A 25,447-nucleotide genomic window follows, 5' to 3' on the forward strand; every position below is an offset into this window, starting at 1 on the left:
ATACATCTATTTTTACCCTAATGGAATTTTTTGTAAAACAAAAATTAGAACAGTTCCTTGAGAAAACATATGTGGTAAAAATACACTGAGTGAATCTTGACATTGGACCTTCTTTGATAGATAATAGATGAATAATAGATAGATGGAAATAACAATATAGATAAATATAGTTAACATTTATATATAACCAAACCCCATGAACAGCATGAAAAGGAAAAATGATAGGATACTGAAAGAGGAACTCCCCAGGTTGGTATATGCCCAATATGCTACTGGAGATCAGTGGAGAAATAATTCCAGAAAAAATGAAGGGATGGAGCCAAAGCAAACACAATACCCAGTTGTGGATGTGACTGGTGATAGAAGCAAGGTCTGATGCTGTAAAGACCAATAGTCCATAGGAATCTGGAATGTTAGGTCCATGAATCAAGGCAAATTAGAAGTGGTCAAACAGGAGATGGCAAGAGTGAACGTCGACATTCTAGAAATCAGCGAACTAAAATGGACTGGAATGGGTGAATTTAACTCAGATGACCATTATATCTACTACTGTGGGCAGGAATCCCTTAGAATAAATGGAGTAGCCATCATGGTCAACAAAAGAGTCCGAAATACAGTACTTGGATTCAATCTCAAAAACGACAGAATGATCTCTGTTTGTTTCCAAGGCAAACCATTCAATATCACAGTAATCCAAGTCTATGCCCCAACCAGTAATGCTGAAGCAGCTGAAGTTGAACGGTTCTATGAAGACCTACAAGACCTTTTAGTACTAACACCCCAAAAAGATGTCCTTTTCATTATAGGGGACTGGAATGCAAAGGCAGGAAGTCAAGAAACACCTGGGGTAACAGGCAAAGTTGGCCTTGGAATACAGAATGAAGCAGGGCAAAGGCTAATAGAGTTTTGCCAAGAGAACGCACTGGTTATAGCAAACACCCTCGTCCAACAACAAAAGAGAAGACTCTACACGCGGACATCACCAGATGGTCAACACTGATATCAGATTGACTATATTCTTTGCAGCCAAAGATGGAGCAACTCTATAGAGTCAGCAAAAACAAGACCAGGAGCTGACTGTGGCTCAGATCATGAACTCCTTATTGCCAAATTCAGACTTAAATTGAAGAAAGTAGGGAAAACCACTAGGCCATTCAGGTATGACCTAAATCAAATCCCTTATGATTATACAGTGGAAGTGAGAAATAGATTTAAGGGACTAGATCTGATAGATAGAGTGCCTGATGAACTATGGACTGAGGTTCGTGACATTGTACAGGAGACAGGGATCAAGACCATCCCCATGGAGAAGAAATACAAAAAAGCAAAATGGCTGTCTGGGGAGGCCTTACAAATAGCTGTGAAAAGAAGAGAAATGAAAAGCAAAGAAGAAAAGGAAAGATATAAGCATCTGAATGCAGAGTTCCAAGTAATAGCAAGGAGAGATAAGAAAGCCTTCCTCAGAAATCAATGCAAATAGAGGAAAGCAACCGAATGGGAAAGACTAGAGATCTCTTCAAGAAAATTAGAGATACCCAGGGAACATTTTATGCAAAGATGGACAGAAATGGTATAGACCTAACAGAAGCAGAAGATATTAAGAAGAGGTGGCAAAAAATACACAGAAAAACTGTACAAAAAAGATCTTCATGATCCAGATAATCATGATGGTGTGATCACTCACCTAGAGCCAGACATCCTGGAATACAAAGTCAAGTGGGCCTTAGAAAGCATCACTATGAACAAAGCTAGTGGAGGTGATGGAATTCCTCCATCAAATGGAGGAATACCTCCATTTGAAAGAGTTGAGCTCTTTCAAATCCTGAAAGATGATGCTGTGAAAGTGCTGCACTCAATATGCCAACAAATCTGGAAAACTCAGCAGTGGCCACAGGACTGGAAAAGGTCAGGTTTCATTCCAATCCCAAAGAAAGGCAATGCCAAAGAAGGCTCAAACTATAGCACAATTGCACTCATCTCACACACTAGTAAAGTAATGCTCAAAATTCTCCAAGCCAGGCTTCAGCAATACGTGAACTGTGAACTTCCAGATGTTCAAGCTGCTTTTAGAAAAGGCAGAGGTACCAGAGATCAAATTGCAAACATCCGCTGGATCATGGAAAAAGCAAGAGAGTTCCAGAAAAACATCCATTTCTGCTTTATTGACTATGCCAAAGCTTTTGACTGTGTGGATCACAATAAACTGTGGAAAATTCTGAAAGAGATGGGAATACCAGACCACCTGACCTGCCTCTTGAGAAACCTATATGCAGGTCAGGAAGCAACAGTCAGAACTGGACATGGAACAACAGACTGGTTCCAAATAGGAAAAGGAGTACGTCAAGGCTGTATATTGTCACCCTGCTTATTTAACTTACATGCAGAGTACATCATGAGAAATGCTGGGCTGGAAGAAGCACAAGCTGGAATCAAGATTGCTGGGAGAAATATCAATAACCTCAGATATGCAGATGACACCACCCTTATGGCAGAAAGTGAAGAGGAACTAAAAAGCATCTTGATGAAAGTGAAAGTGAAAGTGGAGAGTGAAAAAGTTGGCTTAAAGCTCAATATTCAGAAAACGAAGATCATGGCATCTGGTCCCATCACTTCATGGGAAATAGATGGGGAAACAGTGGAAACAGTGTCAGACTTCATTTTTCTGGGCTCCAAAATCACTGCAGATGGTCACTGCAGCCATGAAATTAAAAGACGCTTACTCCTTGGAAGGAAAGTTATGACCAACCTAGATAGCATATTCAAAAGCAGAGACATTACTTTGCCAACAAAGGTCCGTCTAGTCAAGGCTATGGTTTTTCCTGTGGTCATGTATGGACGTGAGAGTTGGACTGTGAAGAAAGCTGAGCACCAAAGAATTGATGCTTTTGAACTGTGGTGTTGGAGAAGACTCTTGAGAGTCCCTTGGACTGCAAGGAGATCCAACCAGTCCATCCTAAAGGAGATCAGTCCTGGGTGTTCTTTGGAAGGAATGATGCTAAAGCTGAAACTCCATTACTTTGGCCACCTCATGCGAAGAGTTGACTCATTGGAAAAGACTCTGATACTGGGAGGGATTGGGACAGGAGGAGAAAGGGACAACAGAGGATGAGATGGCTGGATGGCATCACTGACTCGATGGACATGAGTTTGAGTGACCTCCACGAGTCGGTGATGGACAGGGAGGCCTGGCATGGTGCAATTCATGTGGTTGCAAAAAGTTGGACACAACTGAGTGGCTGAACTGAACTGAACTGATAGTACTATTAAAACAGATATTTTGGAAAATGTAAAAAGTTTTCTAAAACATTTTCAGACTCTTATTTCTAATAAAGTGGAATGATAATTCCATTTTATAAGCCTTTTTGAACAGGAGGATTGTGTGTCAGTGCTACTTCAGCAATTATAAATATAGTTGTTATATTAATCAAATGTATTTATTAATTGGTTTAATCTTATAGAGCAGTAATTATTAGAATTTCCCAATAAGATTCTCTAAAAGCAGAGCACATAATCACTGAGGGCCTAGGAGATGCAGATCGAGTCAGCTCTCTACAAACTGAAATTTGTGTTTCTGTGTTTTACTTTTTTTAAGTTTATGCAAATTTGGAATTCTACTTGAAGATATACCTTTATTTGTTCTGATATTATAATGTTACTGACAAAACTTTTATACTTCTCAGCTGACTCCAGCTGGGTAGAGTCGTATCAATGAGCTTTAGCCAAACAGACATGAATGGACTAGAAAGGTCATTTCTGAGTCAAGGCTTTAAAAGAAGTGAATTTAAAAAGTCCTCCTCATGCTCTCCCTATTTCCCAGATGCAGAATAAAATGAAAACACGTGACCCTAAAAAATGGCAGAGCAATGAAGTAGAAAAAGCTTGGGTCCCTGAAACCATATAGGGGAAAGCCACCCCTAATTTAAGACCTCAGATCTTGAACTATTAAATGAATAATATGCTTCTATAAATGTATTTGAATTATCAAGTGTTTTGAGTCTGTTTATTGCAGCAGCTTCTGTTATTCAAAGCAGTGCACTCTCTAGCCCCCCTCCCAAAAAGAAAGAACTAAGTACTTTGCCATTAAAGTAGCCCAAAGACCCAAACTCAATGTTTTTGCGTTGCCTATACTAATTATCACATATTTATTTTCATTTTCTAAGTAAGTGTTCATGGATCTGTCTTAGGCTTCGCCATTCATTAAAAACCTCTAATTAAAACATCTGCTCAGAATGTAACAATTTGCCAGGGGTTAAACATAACATAGCATGAAATTTCAGGTTTACCATTCAGTTATTATTTAGAAAGGAAGAAGGGGGAAAAAATGAATGGGGAAAAACAATGGGTGACCCTAATAAAACTACATAAAAATGGTGCAGTTGCACTTAATAGTGATTTGTGTTCCTGGAATCCTTTCTGTGTGTATGTTTAGAAAATATGAGGAAATTATATTAGAAACTTAACTCTGAAGCATTATTTTTACTTTTTTAATGAAATATAGTTGAAATATAGTTGATTTAATAATGTGGTATTAGTAAAATGAGGTATATATATATATTCTTTTCTTACATTCTCTTTCATTGTAAGTTATTACAAAGTGAAGCATTACTTTCATAGTCTCTTTGGAGTAATTATCTTTAAATGGATAGATGAATAGATAAATAAATATATAAGACAGATAGGCAGAAATCAAGTGTTTAGGACCTAAAAGACATTGAGTATTCCAAGATAATTAGGTGCTAACAAATAAAATTATGGCTTAGTCCATTCTACCACGATGTTCATAATCTGTAAAATATTATCTCATTATTACATGATTACTTTTTTCTCATAAACAATAAAAATAAAACATTAAAGCTCTAAAAGGTAAGAAAAATAAGTTAGAGAATCATAAAAATCACAGAGATTAGAATCATCATGGTCTCTAGTCCAGTGATTTTACTATTTTCTTTGAATCCATCAATGCTTTCTTTTCATCAGACTCATCAAGTTTTCTGCCATCTTACTCATATCCTAAACCCCTTGCTTTTCCGACGCTTCACTGCACCCATATGGAGAACTGTCTGTCTTAAATGAACTCATTTCTCTTTGCATCCACCAAAGTGCTGATTATAGCTGCAGAGATCATATACATGAGGGCAGACGGTACCATCAGCAACGTAAGGCAATTCCTATTGGTTCCTGGGGCAACTCCCTCACCTAAATATCCAGAGGACCATTGCAAACCACCTCTGTTCTCAAATTTCTGATCATTCATCCTCCCACCACCTCTTCCCTCTACAGTTAACCTCACCTCCTAATTCCTGGAGGTTAGAAAAAGAAAAGCAATCTGATAGGAATTTTCCTCAACTTACCACTACTTTTCATGTCAGAAGTTTCATTTAACCTCCTTTATTCCTTCTCTGATGATATAATAGACTCGTCACTCAGTCTTTCTCTAAGACAGATGTCTTCACATACTCTGGATCCCAAGCTTACAGTTTTCCAGTTTTCTCCAGATCTTACAATAACCACTTTTTAAAATACCCTCACTGGTTTCTACTCTTTCTTTGCAGACTCATCATTTTCTAGCCAGTTATGAATATTAGCTTTTTCCCATCCCTTAGCCTCAGTCTGTCTTGCTTTTTTTGCTTTCCTTATTCTGTTCAGCACCATCCATCTTCAACGCTTGCCTCTACTATGACCTCGAGATCCGTATATCTACCTGTCTTCTCTGACATCTATCTGCATTTTTATGTCTCAAAGACATGCCCAGTAGGGAACACCATGTCTCCATTTTATCATCCATTTCAATATTAAATCCATATCCTATCTTCCAGCTTTTCTCTTGAAATCTTTTTTGACTCACCCTTATTTTCTCAACTCTTTCACCATCTAAGTCCAGACCAATATTTTTTAATGTGATTATCACCATTTGCCTTTTGTATCACATTCTTTATATTTATTGCTTTAACAATGCAATATTTTTTAAAAATACAAAGATCATACCACTTTCATATTTAAATCTTCAATGACTTCCCTTTGCTCTTAAGGTCCTTAATGGAATACTTAGTATCTTTGACTAAATTCTCTACACTAGCCTACAAGTCCTTGCCTTCCAAGATTCAGCAAACACAACTTTCTTTGTGTTCATGTACTACTTTGTATCCTTCTGACCACAAGGACTTTACACAAGCTAATCCCTTTGCCTGCTACTAAACAACTCATAAATCTTATCTCCTACTTTTTTTCCTCAAGGGTCTTTCTCAGATCTTCAAATCTAGATCAGATATTATAATAAATGTTAACACTTTCCACCGTGCCTTGTTAAATGTATCAAAACTTCCCATTTTTGAGTGTTTTTGGTTACTATATAGCTGCACTGTGAGGGCAAAGGCTGTGTGTTTTTGTTTTTGTTTTCATTTTTCTTTTCATATCTGATACCGAGCACAACATGGTGAAGAAGATGGGCTTTCTTTTAATGTTTGTTGAATATGTAAAAAAGAGAAACGACTCATTCTGTGTCCAATTTTAAGTAACATTATGGATTTGCATCAAGCTTACAGAAATCTCTGACTTGGATTTTCAATAATTTACTCAAGCCAAATGCCTTCACAGTCATTTTTTGGAAATATGCCCAATTTCTATCACTTTGCAACATTTTAATGTATTTCAGTCAGTCAGTTCAGTCACTCAGTCATGTCCGACTCTTTGCAACCCCATGAATCACAGCACACCAGGCCTCCCTGTGCATCACCAACTCCCCGAGTTCACTCAAACTCATGTCCATCGAGTCGGTGATGCCATCCAGCCAACTCATCCTCTGTCGTCCCCTTCTCCTCCTGCCTCATGGCTGCAGTAACCATCTGCAGTGATTTTGGAGCCCCCCAAAATTAATGTATTTGGGGTTGTTTAATTTAATTTAAAAAACTGCAATCCTCATTCACAATCTACTTGAAACATCTTTGTTATTCTTTCATCTGTTTTTCTTGGACTTTTTTAATGTTTGCTTTCCTTTTCGCCTCCACCTTTCAATTGTTTGCCTTTTCTCTCTGAGTCAATTTTTATATGCTAAAAATTTGATACTTTTGACCCCAGACACACAAACACACAAACTTTGGCATAAAAATTCTGGCCTTTCATAAACACAATTGTATTTGCCTAACAGCCATACATCAATTCATAGAATATAAATTTGATGAAGACCCTGTGTCTATTTTGTTTCCTGATATATCCTTAGTTTCTTGACAACACACCTGGAACATAGAAGTACTCAATAAAATATTTGCTGAATAAATAAACTTTCACATAAAGCATTATTGAACAATGACAAAAATATGTCCTAAAATAATTTTTATTATTCTCTTTTGTAACAGAGAGATTATTCCTCAGTAAAATCCTGTCCCACAAGCAGGGAATACAATGACTTATCCACATAACTTCCCGTAACTTTCTAAAATATCTAGCTGCTACTTTTTTTTCATTTGAGTTTTAGTGGTAAAGCCTGGAATCATATGCAAAAGTAAATGCCTTTAAGGTACTACTTTATACTTCCAAATGAGGGTTTAAAGAAAGTTCACAAGTTTTGGTGGACAAAGACACAGGATGAGCTGTCACTCATATACAGGACCGTAACACAGAGACCAGTGGCCACAATGAAAGTCTTAATTATCATATTCTTCATTGTGTGATACACTTTCACCCCACATTTTAACATCTCTAAGTTGAAATCCATCGAATAATCAATGGAGTTGCTTAGTTTAATTAGTAACATTTCTTTCTTCTTCTTATTATTATTGGCATATAAAATAAGCCATGTTTCAAAATATCTGGCATTTTTAATTCAATTAAATCCTTTCATGGTAAGGAAAGAAAGAAGAGTAAACTAAAATGGTGAGGAGTGAAGTGGACAAGAAGATCTAGGAGGAAAAAAAGGGGAAAAAATTACCAACCAGAAGAGGATTACCATGAGGGCTGTGAGCATGTCTAATACTATGCTTCAGAGTACTTTTGAAATGAGAGTCCTTATATGAAATCTGTCAGCCAGACAAAGCTTCCTAATGGAGCAGTGGCTGTGAGGAGACAGAGCACCTCAGGTGTAACAATTAACACAAAACATCTTCTGAACACTGGCAGAGGACCCCAGACATCCAGAAAGGCAAACCAACATCCTTGGAATGAGTCCATGAATCTCTTGGGTGTTCTTGGCTGTTGAGAGCCATTTCACTATGAATCTAGAGGCTTTGTCTTTTGTGCTATATGGCTTGAGAAGTCTTGATGCTATTGTAAGAAGTCAGGTCTGAATCCCAGAGGCAGGAGACTTAAACTTTGGACCTTCAGAGAACTCCTCACCATGGAACATTAATAGACAAGAGCCCACCCAAAGTCCTCCAGCTCAACACAGACCAAGCACCACCCAAGAGCCAGCAAGCTACAGTTCAGGATGCCCCATACCAATCCTTCAGCAAAATGTGAGCACAACTCTGCACATCAACAGACAGTCTGCCCAAATCCATTGTGAACTCACAGATACCCCAAAACACACTACTGGACACAGCACTGCCCTCCAGAAAGACAAGATCCAGCTCCATCCACCAGGACACAGGCACAAGTCCCTCCAACCAGGAAACCTTCACAAGACACTGGTCCCAACCTACCCATGGGGAATAGACTCCACAGTTAAGAGGAACTACAGCCTTCCAGCCTGCAGAAAGGAGACCCCAAACTCAATAAATTAAACCAAATGAAAAGACAGAGAAATACACAGCAGATGAAGGAATATGGTACAAAGCTACAAGACAAAACAAGCGAGGCAGAAATAGGTAGTCCACCTGAAAGAGAATTTAAAATAATGATAGAAAGATGATTTAAAATCTTGAAAGCACAATGGAGGCACAGATAAGTAGACTGGAGGTGTGTTCAAGAAGCAGCAAGAAATGTCTAACAAGGACTAGAAGAATTAAAAAATAATCAACAATGAACAATGAAATAACTGAGCATGAAAATATCCTGGAGGGAACCAACAGTAGAGTAACTGAGGCAGAAGAATGGATAAGTAAGCTGGAAGATAAAATGGTGGAAATACCTGAAGCAGAGTAGAAAATAGAATAAAAAGAAATGAGGACCGCCTCAGAGACCTCTGGAAGAACATTAAGCATCCCAACATTCAAATCATAGGTGTCCTAGAAGAAGAAGACAAAAGGAAAGGGCATGAGAAAGTATTTGAAGAGAATATAATTGAAGGTTTCCCTGAAATGGGAAAGGAAATAGCCACCCAAGTTCAGGAAGCCCAGAGTCCCATACAGGATAAATCCAAGGAGAAACACCAAGACACATATGAATCAAACTAATGAAAACTGAACACAAGAACAAATATTAAAAGCAGCAAAGGAAAATCAACAAATAACATACAAGAGGACCCCCATAAGGCCAACAGCTGACCTTCAACAGAAACTGTGCAGGCCAGAAAGGAATGGCAAGATATATGTAAAGTGATGAAAGGGGAAAAAACTACAACCAAGATTATTTTATTCATCAGGGACCTCATTTAGATTTGAAGGAGAAATCAAAAGTTTTAAAGACTAAAGTTAAGAGAATTCAGCACCACCAAACAAGTTCTTCAATAAATGCTAAAGGAACTTCTCTAGACAAGAAACATAAAAAGAAAGGCCTATAAAAACAAATCCAAAACAATAAAGTAAATGGTAACAGGATGATACTTATCAATAATTATCTTAAATGTAAATGGGCTAAATGTTCCACCCAAAAGACACAGATTGGCTGAATGGATACAAAAAGAAGACCCCTATGTATGCTGACTACAAAAGACCCACCTGAGACCTAAGGAGACATACAGACAGAGAGTAAGGGGCTGGAAAAAGCTATACCATGCAAATAGAAATCAAAAGGAAGCATGAGTAGCAATACTCATATCAGATAAAATAGACTTTAAAATAAAGACAGTTATGAAAAAAAGAAAGACACTGCATAATGATCATAATTGACATATTGTTAGCCAGACTCATCAAAAAAAAAAAGGGAGAAGAGTCAAATTAATAAAATTAGAAGTGAAAAAGGAGGAGTTATAACAGACAACACAGAAATACAAAGGATCGTAAGATCCTACTATGAGCAACTATATCCCAATAATATGGACAACCTGGAAAAAAATCGGCAAAATCTTAGAAAAGTATAGCCTTCCAAAACTGAACCAGGATAAAATAGAAACTATGAATAGGTCAATTACAGACACAGAAATCAAAACTATAATAATTAAAAAAAAATCTTCCAGTAAACAAAAACCCAGAGACCTTCAAAGGTGAATTCCAACAAAAGTTTAAAGAGCTAACACCTATCCTACTCAAACTCTTCCAGAAAATTGCAGAGGGAGGAAAACTCCCAAACTCACTCTATGAGATCAGTAGCACACTAATGCCAAAACCAGACAAATATGCCACAAGAAAAGAAAATTATAGGCCAATATCACTGATGTACATAGATGCAAAAATTTTCAACAAAATTCTAGCAAACAGAATTCAACAGCACATTAAAAAGATCATGAATCATTACCAAGTTGGTTTTATCCCAGGGATGTAAGGATTCTTTAATATATGCAAATCAATTGATTTGAGACACTATGTTAACAAACTGAAAGATAAAAACCCTATGATTATCTCAATAGATGCAGAGAAAGCTTTTGACAAAATTCAGTACCAATCTATGATAAAAGTCTCCAGAAAGTATGAACAGAAGTAACCGACCTCAACATAATAAAGGCCATATATGACAAATCCACAGCAAATATTATTCTCAGTGGTGAAAAACTTAAAGCATTTCCTCTAAAATCAAGAACAAGACCGGGATGCCCACTCTTGCCACTCTTATTCAACATAGTTTTAGCAGTCCTAGCCACAGCAATCAGAGAACAAAAAGAAATAAAATGAACCCAGATTGGAAAAGAAGTAAAACTCTCACTGTTTGCAGATGACATGATTCTTTACAAAGAAAACTCTGAAGATGTCACCAGAAAGTTACTAACACTAATCAATGAAAATAGCAAAGTCAAAGGATGTAAAGTTAATACACAGAAATTGCTTGCACTCCTATACACTAACAATGAAATATCAGGAGAAATTAAGGAAACAATCACATTCACCATTACAGCAAAAAGAATAAAACACTTAGGAATAAACCTACCTAAAGAGACAAAGCACAGACATTCAGGTTGCCAACAAAGGTCTGTATAGTCAAAGATATGGTTTTTCCAGTAGTCATGTACTGATGTGAGAGTTGGACCATAAAGAAGACCGAGTGCCAAAGAATTGATAGGCAATTCCTATCAAACTATCAATGATATTTTTCACAGAATTAGAACAAATAATTTTACAATTTGCATGGAAACACAAAACACCCCAAATAGCCAAAGCAATCTTAAGAAAGAAGATTGGAGCTGGAGAAATCAATCTGCCTGACATCAGACTATACTACAAAGTGACAGTCATCAAGACAGTATGGTACTGTCATAAAAAAAGAAATATAGACCAATGGAACAAGACAGAAGTCCTGGAGATAAATCCATGCCCTATGGGGACCTTATCTTTGATGAAGGAGGCAAGAATATACAATGGAGAAAAGACAGTATCTTCAATAATTGGTACTGGGAAAGTTGAGGAACTACACGTGAAAGAATGAAATTAGAACACCTCATAACACCATACACAAAAACAAACTCAAAATGGATTAAAGACTAAAATATATAAAACTCTTAGAGGAAAATTTAGGCAGAACACTCTTTGACATAAATGACAGCAAGATCGACTATGACCTACCTCCTAGAATAATGGAAATAAAAGCAAAATAAACAAATGGGACCTAATTACACTTAAAAACTTTTGCACAATGAAGGAAACTATAATCAAGGTGAAAAGACAACTCTCAGAAAAGGAGAAAATAATAACAAATGAAACAGCTGGCAAAGGATTAACTGTAAAATATACAAGCTGCTCATGTGGTTCAATACTAGAAAAACAAACTACCCAATCAAAAAAAGGGCAGAAAAACTAAACATACATTTTTTCCAAGAAAATGTACAGATGGCTACTAAACACATGAAAAGATGCTCAACACTGCTCATTATTAGAGAAAGGCAAATCAAATCTACAATGAGCTATCAGCTCACACCAGTCAGAATGGCCATATCATGAAAAAATCTACAAACAAGAATTGTTGGAGAGGATGCGGAGATTAGGGAACTCCCTTGCATTGCTGATAGGAATATAAATGGATACAGCCACTACGGAGATTCCTTAAAAAACTAGGAATGAAACCACCATCTGACCAAGCAATACCACTTCTAGACATATACCCTGAGGAAACCAAAACTGAAAAAGACATGTGTACCCAATATTTATTGCAGCACTGTTTACAATAGCTAGGATGTGGAAGCAACCTAGATGTCCATCAACACATGAATGGATAAAAAAGCTGTGGTACATATATACAATGGAAACTACTCGGCCATGAAAAGGTACATATTTGAGTCGGTTCTAATGAGGTGGATGAACCTAGAGCCTATTATACAGAATGAAGTAAGTCAGAAACAGAAAGACAAATACTGTATATTAGCACATATATATGGAATCTAGAAAGATGAAACTGATGATCCTATTTGCAGGGCAGCAAAGGAGACACAGACATAAAGAACAGATTTAGGGTCACAGTGGGGGAGGAAGAGGGTTGGAGAGAGTAGTATTAAAACATGTGCATCACCATATGTAAAACAGATAGCCATTTGCTATATGGGAATTTGCTATATGATGCAGGGACCCCAAAGCAGGTGAACTGTGACAGCCTGGAGGGGTGGGATGGGGAGGAAGGTGGGAGGGAGGTTTAAGAGGGAGAGGACAAATGTACACCTATGGCTGATTCATGCTGCTGTGTGACAGAAACCATCACAATACTGTAAAGTGATAATCTTCCAGTTAAAAATAAAATAAAATGATGAGAAGCAAAGAAATTTAAGTGTTTATCTATCTACCTACTGTAAATATATAATATATATATGTATAATACATATGTAATATATATATGTATGTGGTATATATAAAATAGTATAAGCATATATGTGTAAATATATATACGTAATATATATATATAATGCCATGCATATGGAAATACACAACTTTTATCACCTTATACTGTAATCACTGTGAATGTCTCTACTTTATTCCCTAAACTCCTTAAGAACAGGACTATATATTAATCTTCCTTCTATTGCTCAGCGATGGGCATTTGATAGAAGTTTAAATTCATTAAGTACAAGTGAGTTAAATCTGATAGCTTTGTGTTTGACAAATTCATAGCAAATAGAATTTGATGCAATAAATTTGTAAGGTATTTCATAGAAGTACACTAAGTTCTCTGATAAGGAACATTAACTTACTTGGGTTATTTGATTACTCTCTAATTCACTGATGTGTTAATTTTCTGCATACAGTAATTACCAAATCAGGAATTACTAATAGGGAAATGAATAAAAATCTACTGCTTCAGGTCATTTAACAATGCCCAAGGGCCCTAACACATTTCTGAAAAATAAACAAAATCTCCAAAAGTTATTTGCTCACTAGAAAAATTAGCCTTGCTAATTGTCACACATGTGAGATAAATTTTTAAGTGTCTCAATCTTTTAGGAGTTTATAAAAGTGAACACATTATTTCAATTGACACACTCAATATGGAAAATATACAAACAGTGCAGAGTGATTAAATCCAAACACATTCATATTGTTCAACCCCAGCATGAACAAATTAAGGAGTAGAATGAAGAAAACATGATCAGCATGGCAGGAGAGAGATAATAAAGAATCAGTTCTAATCAATCAAGAAAGGGTCCACATCAAGGTTCCATTCCCAGAGTTCTCTGAATAATAAGAAAGATCATTTCAATCACCCAGTGTGTGGGAAAAATTTTTCGATATCATGACTATTACTAGGGGAAACAAAAATTGATAATGAAACGTACATAGGAAAGAGATTTAGAAGAAACAGGACTTTCAAACTGAAGGGAAATGGAATTCAAGTGGCACTGAATTCCCAGTTCCAGTAGCAGCGTAAAGGAATTTTTTACTGTTTGCTTTTCTGAAAAGTCACTGAACAATTAAGAATGGAAAAACAAAGTAAAACAGGACAAGTTTTCACAATTCTCACATAGATTTAAACAAATAATTTTACATTGAATAAAGGAGATCTTACCCTGTCTTCCTGCTTAATCTCTACCATTTGTAATTCCATCCAAAAGCTTCTCCCCATATCCTAGCACACTCTGGTTTTGCACACTTTCCTTGATCATCCCATATGTAGAATTCCAATAATCTATTTCCTTGCCTTAGAACAGTTTCTTAGGATGGATTCCCAAGGAAGTGAGAGACATGCTTTGGTACCTTTCCTAAAATAATGAGTTGATTTTTCACTGGATTTTAAAATAATGACTAAATAATGTCAAGGTTTTATAATTTTTAATTTTTATGAGAACCTCTCATACCAAAAGGAATTCTGGCACCTAAATGCACTACATAATCTATTTTCAATCTTATTTTCAGGAGGTATTAAATGAAGACTTTTGAGAAATCACCTTACCCAGTGAGTTTGACTGCATGTGTCCGAAACTTTCGATATTTTTCTGAGTCTTCATTTGTGCTGGTAATGTGTCTATATATCCCTGTCTTATAATTGAAGAAATCCTCATGAACTTGCATTATAGCTAAAATAAAACCCAACAGGATAAATGACATGATTTTAAATCATTATCTTAAAAAAAAACCTTCAGAAATTCTTACAGAACAGTCAACAAGTAAATTACCAAGGGTAGAATCTAAAAAGGAATTTTGTGGTTCAGTTTAATTTTCTTTCCTACTTAATTGATTGAAACATTTTCTAGTTCTCTTATAAAAGTAACTTTTAGCTACTTAGCATATTACTTAAAATCACATTGTACATTTAGAACTCGATCTTTTGTAATTGACAGAAGCACTATTATCAGAAGCTGAATCCTTGCAGGAAACCCAATACACTCACTGGTGATCACCAATTCTCCATTAACCTTGGGCTTCTCCACCAGTCCCTTAAAATTCCAATTAAGCTATCAGTGAAGGGTGAACCTAACAAAGGGTTTAAAGTAATTGTCCTTCCTCCTTAGAAGTAAATACAAAAGTTTCCTTGGTGAGTTTGAATAAAAAGTAACCCTTAGCAAAAGAATACTCTGAGAAGATTGCATCGGTCCCACTCTGGGGAGCTAAGCCAATAGTGTATTCTTTGGAAAGGAAGAGCTTATACTCTTCAGAAAGGAAGAGCTTATATTTTATAAAACTCTTCTTTCTTCCCTCACCTAGATTATTTCTTTTTCTTTTCTGAATTGTGGCTGTTTTATTGAAAGGCTTGAGCAATTTATGGTGAATACTTTGAACTTCTCTAGAAGACATGAATTGAAAGCATTTTTATTTGGGCTAGTTACATATACCTTGACAACTGTGCACAATGCTTGTCTTAGTTTGATGTGAATTTTAAATAAAATAAGGAAGAAAGCCACTAACATTTGACAGATCCTAAAATGAAGCTTCTCCTCCAAAGTCAAGTATTACTTTTGATTTCCACTTTTTATTTCATTTTTTAATGTTTCATGCCTTTTCTGATGGTATCCAAATATTCATAAAAGAGATGAAATCTTTATTTAGTTGAACACACCTTTCCATAGGATGTTAAGAATTTATATAACTGTATTATATAAATTCATCCTATTCCATAGGATGTTAAGAATTTATATAACTGTATTATATAAATTCATCCTATTCCATAGGATGTTAAGAATTTATATAACTGTATTATATAAATTCATCCTATTCCATAGGATGTTAAGAATTTATATAACTGTATTATATAAATTCATCCTATTCCATAGGATGTTAAGAATTTATATAACTGTATTATATAAATTCATCCTATTCCATAGGATGTTAAGAATTTATATAACTGTATTATATAAATTCATCCTATTCCATAGGATGTTAAGAATTTATATAACTCTATTCAGCTCTTCGCTTTTGTCCTCTTTCCCGCACCTAAACTTCTTTTTAATTCTACAGATTTTAGAAGAATGCTCACAGTACCATGTATTCATCATTCTATCACATTTTACATTCTTTTGTAAGGCAGAGGGGGAAAATGTTGTACCTTAGCACTGGCAACAACACGCAGACAGCCATGCTGCATCTACAGCGAGATGAGGCAACCAGCATTTATAACTGTGAAAATATTGCCACTGGCAATCTCTTCCATAGAGCTACTGACCCCATTAGCATTCAAAGCACCATGAATAAAAAGTACTCTTCAACACAGGAATTTACCCTCCCCAACCTAAGAAACATGAATGAGATGCCTTGACAATTAACTTGAAGATGGATTCCTCCTTGAGTTTCTGACACCAAACAGACCTGATGATCTAACTACATAAGCTACCATAATGCAATTTTACTTCTGGAAAACCACACAAACTTATTACACTTTACCCACACACAAGGGTAGGATACTGAGCTCTGTCTTCTGCTCTTGCTTTGGCCTGGCAGGAGGAAAGTTCTCAACAAACATTGGTTCCATGATGCTGAATAATTTGAACTTCAACTTTATTATTTTAAAATTTTACCTCTTTATTTTTGATTCAGTCTGTAAAATTCATGAATACTTAAATATCTGACCATTAAATAAACATAAGCTATTCTCAATTTTCAATCATTATGCTGCAGATTTCTTTTAACTGATTAAAAGAATGAGAGAGAAACTTTAAACAGTAATATAATGATTTTAAAGACTCAAAGAGGTTTAGATAATTCGACCAAAGTCATTTAAGTAGCAAATGTCAAAATTGGAATTTCAAATTCAACCTTGACTTCAAATGCCTGGCTTCCTTCAAGTTTGTCACACAAACTCCAGTTAATGAAGGATATATTTAAATTACACATTAATTCCCTACTGTTTTTCTAGCCTTCAAAGATTACACAACTGAAAGGAGAAAAAAAAATTTCTTTTTATTCATTTCAGGGTTTGTGTATGGCCCCAGGATTTTAAAAACTGAATTCAGGCCATGTTCAGAAAAAGCTTTGGTTTCTCAATAAATGTTAAGCGATGATAAAGATCAATAAAAGTCTTTCCAACACAATTTTAAAATCTGTATTTCCTGTTATCTGTTGAACCAATATTGATTAGGCCGGCATTCAGAAACACACAAATACATATAACCAGTAGTTCTTTGGGTATACATCAAATGTTTTCAATTTAATTTTGGTTTGTTTAGCCTAATTATTTTATTTATTTATCAATTCCACTGCATTGATAATATTAATATATTTTTGGACTTTTCAGTATTCACAGCCTGAATTTCTATTTTAGGCCTCACTGGTTTTGTTCTCCCAAGCATTTCAAGGCAATATTTAATACTGGAAATATACACTGTACATTTATTTTTATTCATACCATTGGTGCAAAATAAATTCCAATAGATAAGCAGAGGAACTGTGTATCAGATATAATATCTTCATATTAAATCAATGGACATTTTATAAATTAGTATATGATTTCCTTATTGATTTTAGTTTACTATCCATAACACATTTTCAAAATAGATCAAAATGGAAAGCATTTTATAAATCACAAAAATCGTCCTGGCTTATTTGATTTATTTTGAGCTCATAGGAAAAGGGAAGTGTCTACTTTGTTTCTATTGCTAAACCTTCATTTTCCTACAATCCATTATCTAATCCATTTAAGCCGAAGTGAGATTTTTAACACTATGTACGAGTCAAATATAACTAAACAATCAAACGAGCTCTCAGCATTTCCTGTTTGAATGTCTTTTGGGTCCATGACCACTTTGTATAGACTGAGCTGACTTTCATCCAATGTGTCATTAACATTTGTCCAACAATTCAATTTATGAATGAGTCTGTCTTCTTCAAGTACAAGAGGAGCTAATGAGGCTATTAGGTGAGCGTATCTCCTATAATTACATTGGTCTTACAACCATTGAATCTTTAAGAATTATCTAAAGCAAAAGATGTCTATCATTTATTAAGCTCTTTATATGAGTTAAATGCAAAGTTGTTTATTAAAGAAATAAATAAGACACAATCATATGTCATCCAAGCTTACCTTGTGTGCATGCTAAGCCACTTCAATCAAGTCCGACTCTTTGCAACGCCATGGACTGTAGCCTTCCAGGCTCCTCTGTCCATGGGATTCTCCAGGCAAGAATACTGGAATGGATTGCCATGCCCTCCTCCAGGGGATCTTCCCAACCCAGGGATCAAACCCATATCTCTTATGTCTCCTGATTGACAGGCGGGTTCTTTACCATAAGTGCCACCTGGGAAGCCCAAGCTTACCTTGAACTGGTCCATTTTGCATGATTTCCCTCATGATCTCAGTTTCCTGGAGGGAAAAATATCAGTGAACACCCTTATCATTGTCAGAGTACACTACACCTATTGTTTGGTCTGTAATGTTAGGGGCTGTACAATCAGCTTAGGAATTACGGAACCCAGTGTGCCTTGACAACTTGCAATTTACTCTTAATCATACTTTGAAATACTTGCATGTGAATCTCCACATTGGTGAAGTTGCTAAAGACAAGACACACACATGTTTCATTGACTCTTACACTGGCAATAATTTTGTTTTTGTTGTTGTTGGTTATTTTATTTATTTATTTTTTGAGTGAATTTTTTAATATTATTTAACTTTACAATCTTGTATTGGTTTTGCCATATATCAACATGAATCCGCCACAGGTATACATGTGTTGCCCATCCTGAACCCTCCTCCCTCCTCCCTCCCCATACCATCCCTCTGGGTCGTCCCAGTGCACCAGCCCCAAGCATCCAGTATCGTGCATCGAACCTGGACTGGTGACTCATTTCATATATGATGTTATACATGTTTCAATGCCATTCTCCCAAATCATCCCACCCTCTCCCTCTCCCACAGAAGTGAAGACAAAATATAATAATTTTTATGGTCAAAAAGAAAAAATTAAATAAAACACTGTTTTATCAGTGGAAAGTAGTGTTATCTCCATTCTTTGGACCACAACAGTGATCCCAGATGATTATTTTGTGAGGTTCCTCAGTTTTAGCATACAAATATTTATCTGTTTTCATCCACTGTGTAATGCAACTTATAGGAATGAAGAAGTTCATTCACATATGCATTTTGATTAGAGTACATCCCAGAAACTAGGACAGAAACAAATATTAACCTTGCACCAGTCCTCCAGATAGTTCCATTTTGGTGGAGTAGACAGACAATCACATAACTAATTGCTAAGTAATATAACTAATCATGATATACTAAGCTTGATTATAGAGACAAGCACAAATACCATGGATACAAACAAGAAAGGGACATTGATTCTGCCTAGAAGTCAATAAAACTTCTTAGAGAAGATGAAGTTTTGACCTACTTCCTTGACATGGAAGTTGGTGGGATAACCACTGGTGTGAGAGGAATCATCACCCAGCTAAGTAGAAGCAAAGAGGGCCAGTGCATGTGGGGAGCAGACAGTGGTCAGTTTATGAGGAACATTATGGGCAGGTGGGGAATGGGTAGGTTGGTTGGACATGAGTCCAAAAAGCAGTAGATCAGAACCAAGTCATGAAGGACCTGTATGTCACGATAAGAATGTTGAACTGTATTCTACAGATAATTGGAAATCACTGAAGCTTCAAACAGTCTGAAAGTGAGAATGTCTAGGTGACATTGATAAGATGGAGTAAAATTCTCCCAGGATTTTAACATGACAAACTGGAATCCAGGGGAATCTTTTTCCCACCATGACTATGTCCATTTCAAGTATTTTGTGGAGTAAGGCAAAGGATGAATAAAATAAGCTAATACCACAGAAAAGTCAATGAAAAAAGGTTTGCTTTAGCTTTTATCTGTCAAGTATGTATATATGTATGTGTGTATAGGCTTCCCTGGTGGCTCAGTCAGCAAAGAATCCACCTGAAATGCAGGAAATGCAGATTCAATCCCTGGGTCAGGGAAATCCCCTAGAGAAAGAAATGGCAACCCACTCCAGTATTCTTGCACGGAGAATCCCATGGAAAGATGAGCCTGGCAGGATCACAGAAGAGTCCATGGGGTTGCAAAAGAGCCAGACACAACTTAGCAACTAAACCACCATTTATATATACACATATATACGTGTATGTGTTATATAATAAACATAATTATAAAACTCTATTCCCAAGGACATTCTAAAATTTAAGGCAATCATTTGCACAGCTAATATTACAAAGATAAAAAATTATACACAAATTGGAAGTCATTAATAAACACTTCAATAATATCAAAAATTATATCTGAAAGCATAGTATTATTTTAGAATATTCTTGTTTTTAAATAGTTTTATTAACAGTAGTATATATTTTTGAGAAAGCTAACCACTAAGAAGTCTTACAATTCAGACTTACATTGGAAGAGACCCTGTACGGAGGAGAACACTGGTAGATCCTATTGGATTTCTCGATGCTGTTGGGACATGGCGTGGTGGCATGCCGTTTTCCCCGTCCATCAGACCTACTTGCCATGGCGCAGCCATTGTTGGTAGCATTTTGGTCCTTGAAAAGTGGATAGCACGCATGGGATACCAGTCTACGAGGAGTAAGCAAAGAAGTAAAGGTAATACTTAGGAAATGCAGTAATGACCTATCTCCGTACGATTTTACTGATTTGCATATCTGTAAATCATTCTGGCTACTTACATGTAAGTTTCATGACACTGAACATAGTCGTTCAATCATATGAACTCTTTCCCTGCCCCATTCCTATATCTTCGCTATAGTTTTTTTCATGGTAAGGCATTTTATTTTAAATATAGCAGTGTGTACATACCAATCCCAAACTCCCAATCTATCCCGCCCTCTAACCCTTGCCCTCTGGTAACCATAAATTTTTTCTCTAAGCCTGTGAGTCTGTTCTGTTTTATAAATAAGCTTATTCATATCAAATTTTTTAGGTTCTAAAACCTTGCTCAAATCCATTCTAATAAAGACATTTATCTACCAAATAGAATTTTGTGAAGATGAAAAGCAATGATTAATAAAATATGTGGTAATATTAATAGGGGAAGGGCTCCTTAAGTCTTCATTTATAACTATAATATAAAAAAGCCAAATAGATAGCCAAAGGGAATTTGCTGTATGACTCAAGGAACTCAAACTGGAGCTTTGTAACAACCTAGATGGGGAGGAAAGCAGGTGGGAGTTTCAAGAGGGACACATGTATACCTATGGCTGATTCATATTGATGTTTGGCAGAAACCAACACAATACTGTAAAGCAGTTATCCTTCAATTAAAAATAGATAAGTTTAAAAAGCCAAATTTAATATGAAAAAGAACCGGTTTTATCATATTCAGATGGAGTATTCTGATAAATTATATGTTTTAGAATTAAGTATTTTTACATTTTTATTGTTATAAATACCTTCTCATAGGACTTCAATTATTAAGTGCTTATAATTCATGATCCTTCCAGAGAAATTGTATACACTCCTACAGTATTGAAGTTAATAAGGTGGAAAGTTATCAGATATATACATTATATATATGTATATGTTATACATTATACAAATGATAAAAGAATTTTGATTTCTGATTTTGAAACTGAACATAGAAAAATACAAATTATTTGAATCCAAATCTAACACAATTCATTGAATATAGAAGCAGACGATAAGGAAAATAAAACAGTGAATTTATTTTATGGATAGTTGATGTTCAGCTGGCCATAGAATTATGCTACTAGGATTGCCTCAAGGAAATTCAACAGTGTGAAAAAGTAAGAGAATCTGAGTAAGGAGCATGATGAAAGCTAAGCCACTTTCACAAAATGTACCAGTGGATTACTTGGGGATAATGAGTACTATGGATTGAGGTGTGTCAACCCACTTTCATGAATTTAAGCTCTAATCATCAATGCAATGGCATTTAGAGATGGGAACTTTGAAATATAATTAGCTTTTTTTGTGTGTGTGATAATATAACTTTATTTAAACCAGTAGTGAAAATATTCACATTCTTGAACAATATACTAGATTGGAAACCAACCATGATTATCAGATCATCCATGAACAAGGTAAGATTATAGACAAATTTTCAGATAGAAGAAAGCATATAACTCACATATATATGTGAATTAGCACTTTCTTTCCATAAAATGTTTCCTTATGCTAACTTTTCAAATCTCCCTACAAACTGCTCCATGTAAGTTTAGTTATTCTGTATTCATTCACTTTTCTCTACTTTTCAAACATTTGTGTGCTTTACTTTTCAACCATAGATTTATCTTTCTATGTACAGATTATCTATATCATCTCTATATACAGATATATAGTTATATCAGTATAGACAGATAATTAGCTTTAAATTAAGTCATGAGGGTGGGACCCTCATGCTGAGATTAGTACCCTGAGAGACAGAGACGACTCTCTCTGCAAGTGGGGACTCAGTAAGAAGGAAAGCCAAGAGGAGGTGTCTCACCAGAAAGTGATTTGACTTTGAGTACCTTGATCGTGAACTTAGCTTCCAGAAATAAAAGCTCTGTGGTTTAGGCCAGAGTTTATGGTATTTTGGTATTTTAACCTGAGCAGATTAATACAAGGAGATTTAATTGGCTTTCAATGTTAAGTAATATTTTTAAGCTCCTGAAGGGCTTTAACTTTTATTATAGTAAAATAATACAAACAAAGCTGACCGAGCACTATTAGATCAGGAAGGTAATAGCCCAAGTTGCCCATTCTAATCACCATCTTATTAGCAAAACATTAGATACACATTTTAAAGAACTTTACAAATACATAACACCCAGTCTCTTATAGCACACCCAGAGCACTCAGTGGATGAGGAAAGAACATGTGGGCGGCACATACACCAACTATTAGTTATCAGCTGCTATTTCCTTTGCCAAATAACTCAGCTTTTAAGTAGATCTTAGAGTAGACACAGGGTGCTGCATGGGTATCAGACTACATGAGAGTAAAGAAATGCAACCTGCATCGTCTCATCAGATGGGATTAATGGCGACAATGATGTTGATGAGTTGAGGCAACTATACAGCATGTCTTGATATCATTCCTCTGGGTCTTAGGCTAATTTCCCCCTGGCATCATCTATTAATCTGCCTGGGGAACTAAGAGTCTCAAGATAAGTATGAACTCTACCCGCCTTGTGGGACTCTACAACCATTTGGCTCAGAACCACAAGAAGACAATGCTTACTTGTCTCGATTAATTTAGCTAGAACAGTATACATTTTTTCAAACAATTGTTTCTGATAGCTTATAACTTCAGTAGATACCAAACAGAGATTATATTTAAATGAAATTCCTGTGTTTATATAGATGTAGCATATATATTTGTAGAGTTTGGGGAAAATGCAAAATGTTTTTTCCCCTTATTCTAACCCAAGCAACACTCTTAAGAATCCTAGAGATACATGTTGGGGAGCTATTTACCCACGTTTTCTCAGGTACCACCAAGCCCTATCAACACTTCCGCTGTTGCATCCATGGCGCTTCTTGGCACAGCAAGAGATCAAATTCTGAGGGGATAGGTTGGCGGTGTATCGACCTTGGGACTGAATTGCTATGCGGTCAGCTGCCACACCTGCTTCAAAGAGAATATTAATTAATTTTCAAATGGCACATAATATTGCCAAAATTTGCATAGCCCTGTTTGTCTGAATCATTAAACTAGTCTCTGAAACTTAATGGAACTTAAAGGCCAAATGTGATGCATATTCCAACACACTCAACCGTGTCATAATTTCAGTCATAGTTGATGTCCGGTTTTGACATTGCTTCATTATGTTACCATCTTCAAAGTCTGTTCTAGTTTCTTGTTCTTTTCATGTTCTATATACTTCTGAATTCTTCATTAAGAAACCTGTCAAGCGAAACACCTTACAAGCAAGAGTCATATCTGGCTTACATTTATATCACCTGTACTTAAAATGTGTGTGTGTATGAATATATATAATGAATATTTCTGAGGCAATCAGAAAAGCTAATCACAGAAATATTCATTGAAAATGTATCCAAGTTAATCTGATATAGTGGAATAAATTACATTTTGGTTTTAAAACTAATTGAGACTAGCATGAATCTACATTATAAACTATCACTCATTAATACTTATGTATGGAATCTAGAAAGATAGTACAGATGAACCTATTTGCAGGGCAGGAATAGAGACGCAGACAGAGAAAACAGACTTGTAGATACAGTCGGGGGAATCAAAGAGTGGGACAAATTGAGAGAGTCGGATCAACGTACGTACACTACCATGAGTGAAATAGATAACTCTGGAAAGATGCTGTGCAACGCAGAGAGCTCAGCTCCTTGCTCTGTGATGACCTAGAGGGCTGGGATGGGGGGATGGCTCAAGAGGGAGGCGATACATGTATACATACAGCTGATTCATTTTGCAGTACAGCAGAAACCAACAAAACAGTGTAAAGCAATTAAACTCCAATTTAAAAAATTATCAAAAAACTACATAGCACACTTTCGTGCTTATAATTTTCTTGAAGATCATGTTCCTAATCTCAGTGGACGTCGAATTCACCTTGTTTTATGTATATGTCTACCCTTTGTGACTGAACATTCTATTTGTTTAAATAATCCCCTAGCACGGTTGCTGTTAATGCGTGTTCCTTTCCCCAGCACACATTTGTTCACCACCTGCTAGGTGGCAGGCACAAGACTGAGCAGTAGAAATTGCAACAATGAACAAAATCAAGAGTCATCATCCTGACCTCATAGAATGGTAGACTGGGGAAACTAATCAACCAGTAGCAGAAAACTATATATGTGAGCATTTTGATCATGCGACCATGACAATATGTGTGTGGAGATCACAAGAAAATTGGAGTCAGTGACATTTTGGTACAGACTTTTGTGGTTGTTAGAGACCTAATTAGTCTTCTTCTTAATCTCTGACTCACTTTTGATTAAAGGAAGCACATTCATAACCTTTCTTCTACCTATCCACTTTTCTCAGAAGTTATAGTTTTTACTTATCAAAATTATCTGTGTACTGGAACCCCTCACAGTGCTAGTTTAGAATTATTAAACTAGCACTGAAATAAATTCTTCAAAAATAATTCCTTTACTTATGTATTTCTGTATATGTATTTACAAAATGAAATCACAGCACATGTACGATTCTGTAGTGTAACTGCTGGCATATTTTAGATGCTCAGTATGTGCTGTATCTATAACCTGCTACTTGCTTCTCAATTCCCATGTATTTTGTGCTAGGATAAATTTCATAGAAGCAAAAATCATTATACCTCCATCTCTCTTAGTCTCAAGAAAATAATTCCCTGTTTCATAAAAGAAAATAGAAATTCCTTGATGCTTTG

The 25,447-nt window shown here is 35.8% G+C and overlaps 1 protein-coding gene across 3 annotated transcripts in view; it reads right to left on the reverse strand.

Annotated features, from left to right (window-relative positions):
- Positions 1 to 25,447, reverse strand: part of TINAG (tubulointerstitial nephritis antigen) — a 105,053-nt gene that overhangs the window by 39,688 nt on the left and 39,918 nt on the right. For 2 of the 3 annotated variants that reach the window (XM_061397817.1, XM_061397815.1), the window contains exons 6-9: positions 23,538 to 23,691; positions 20,496 to 20,676; positions 18,408 to 18,453; positions 14,614 to 14,737 (exon numbers count right to left, since the gene is read on the reverse strand). In XM_061397817.1, the coding sequence (XP_061253801.1) occupies positions 14,614 to 14,737; positions 18,408 to 18,453; positions 20,496 to 20,676; positions 23,538 to 23,691 (505 nt within the window). The remainder of the gene's footprint in view (positions 1 to 14,613; positions 14,738 to 18,407; positions 18,454 to 20,495; positions 20,677 to 23,537; positions 23,692 to 25,447) is intronic. The other variant, XM_061397816.1, reaches the window with a different exon arrangement.

This window comes from Bos javanicus, chromosome 23, assembly GCF_032452875.1.
Source record: "Bos javanicus breed banteng chromosome 23, ARS-OSU_banteng_1.0, whole genome shotgun sequence".
Classification (NCBI taxonomy): domain Eukaryota; kingdom Metazoa; phylum Chordata; class Mammalia; order Artiodactyla; family Bovidae; genus Bos; species Bos javanicus.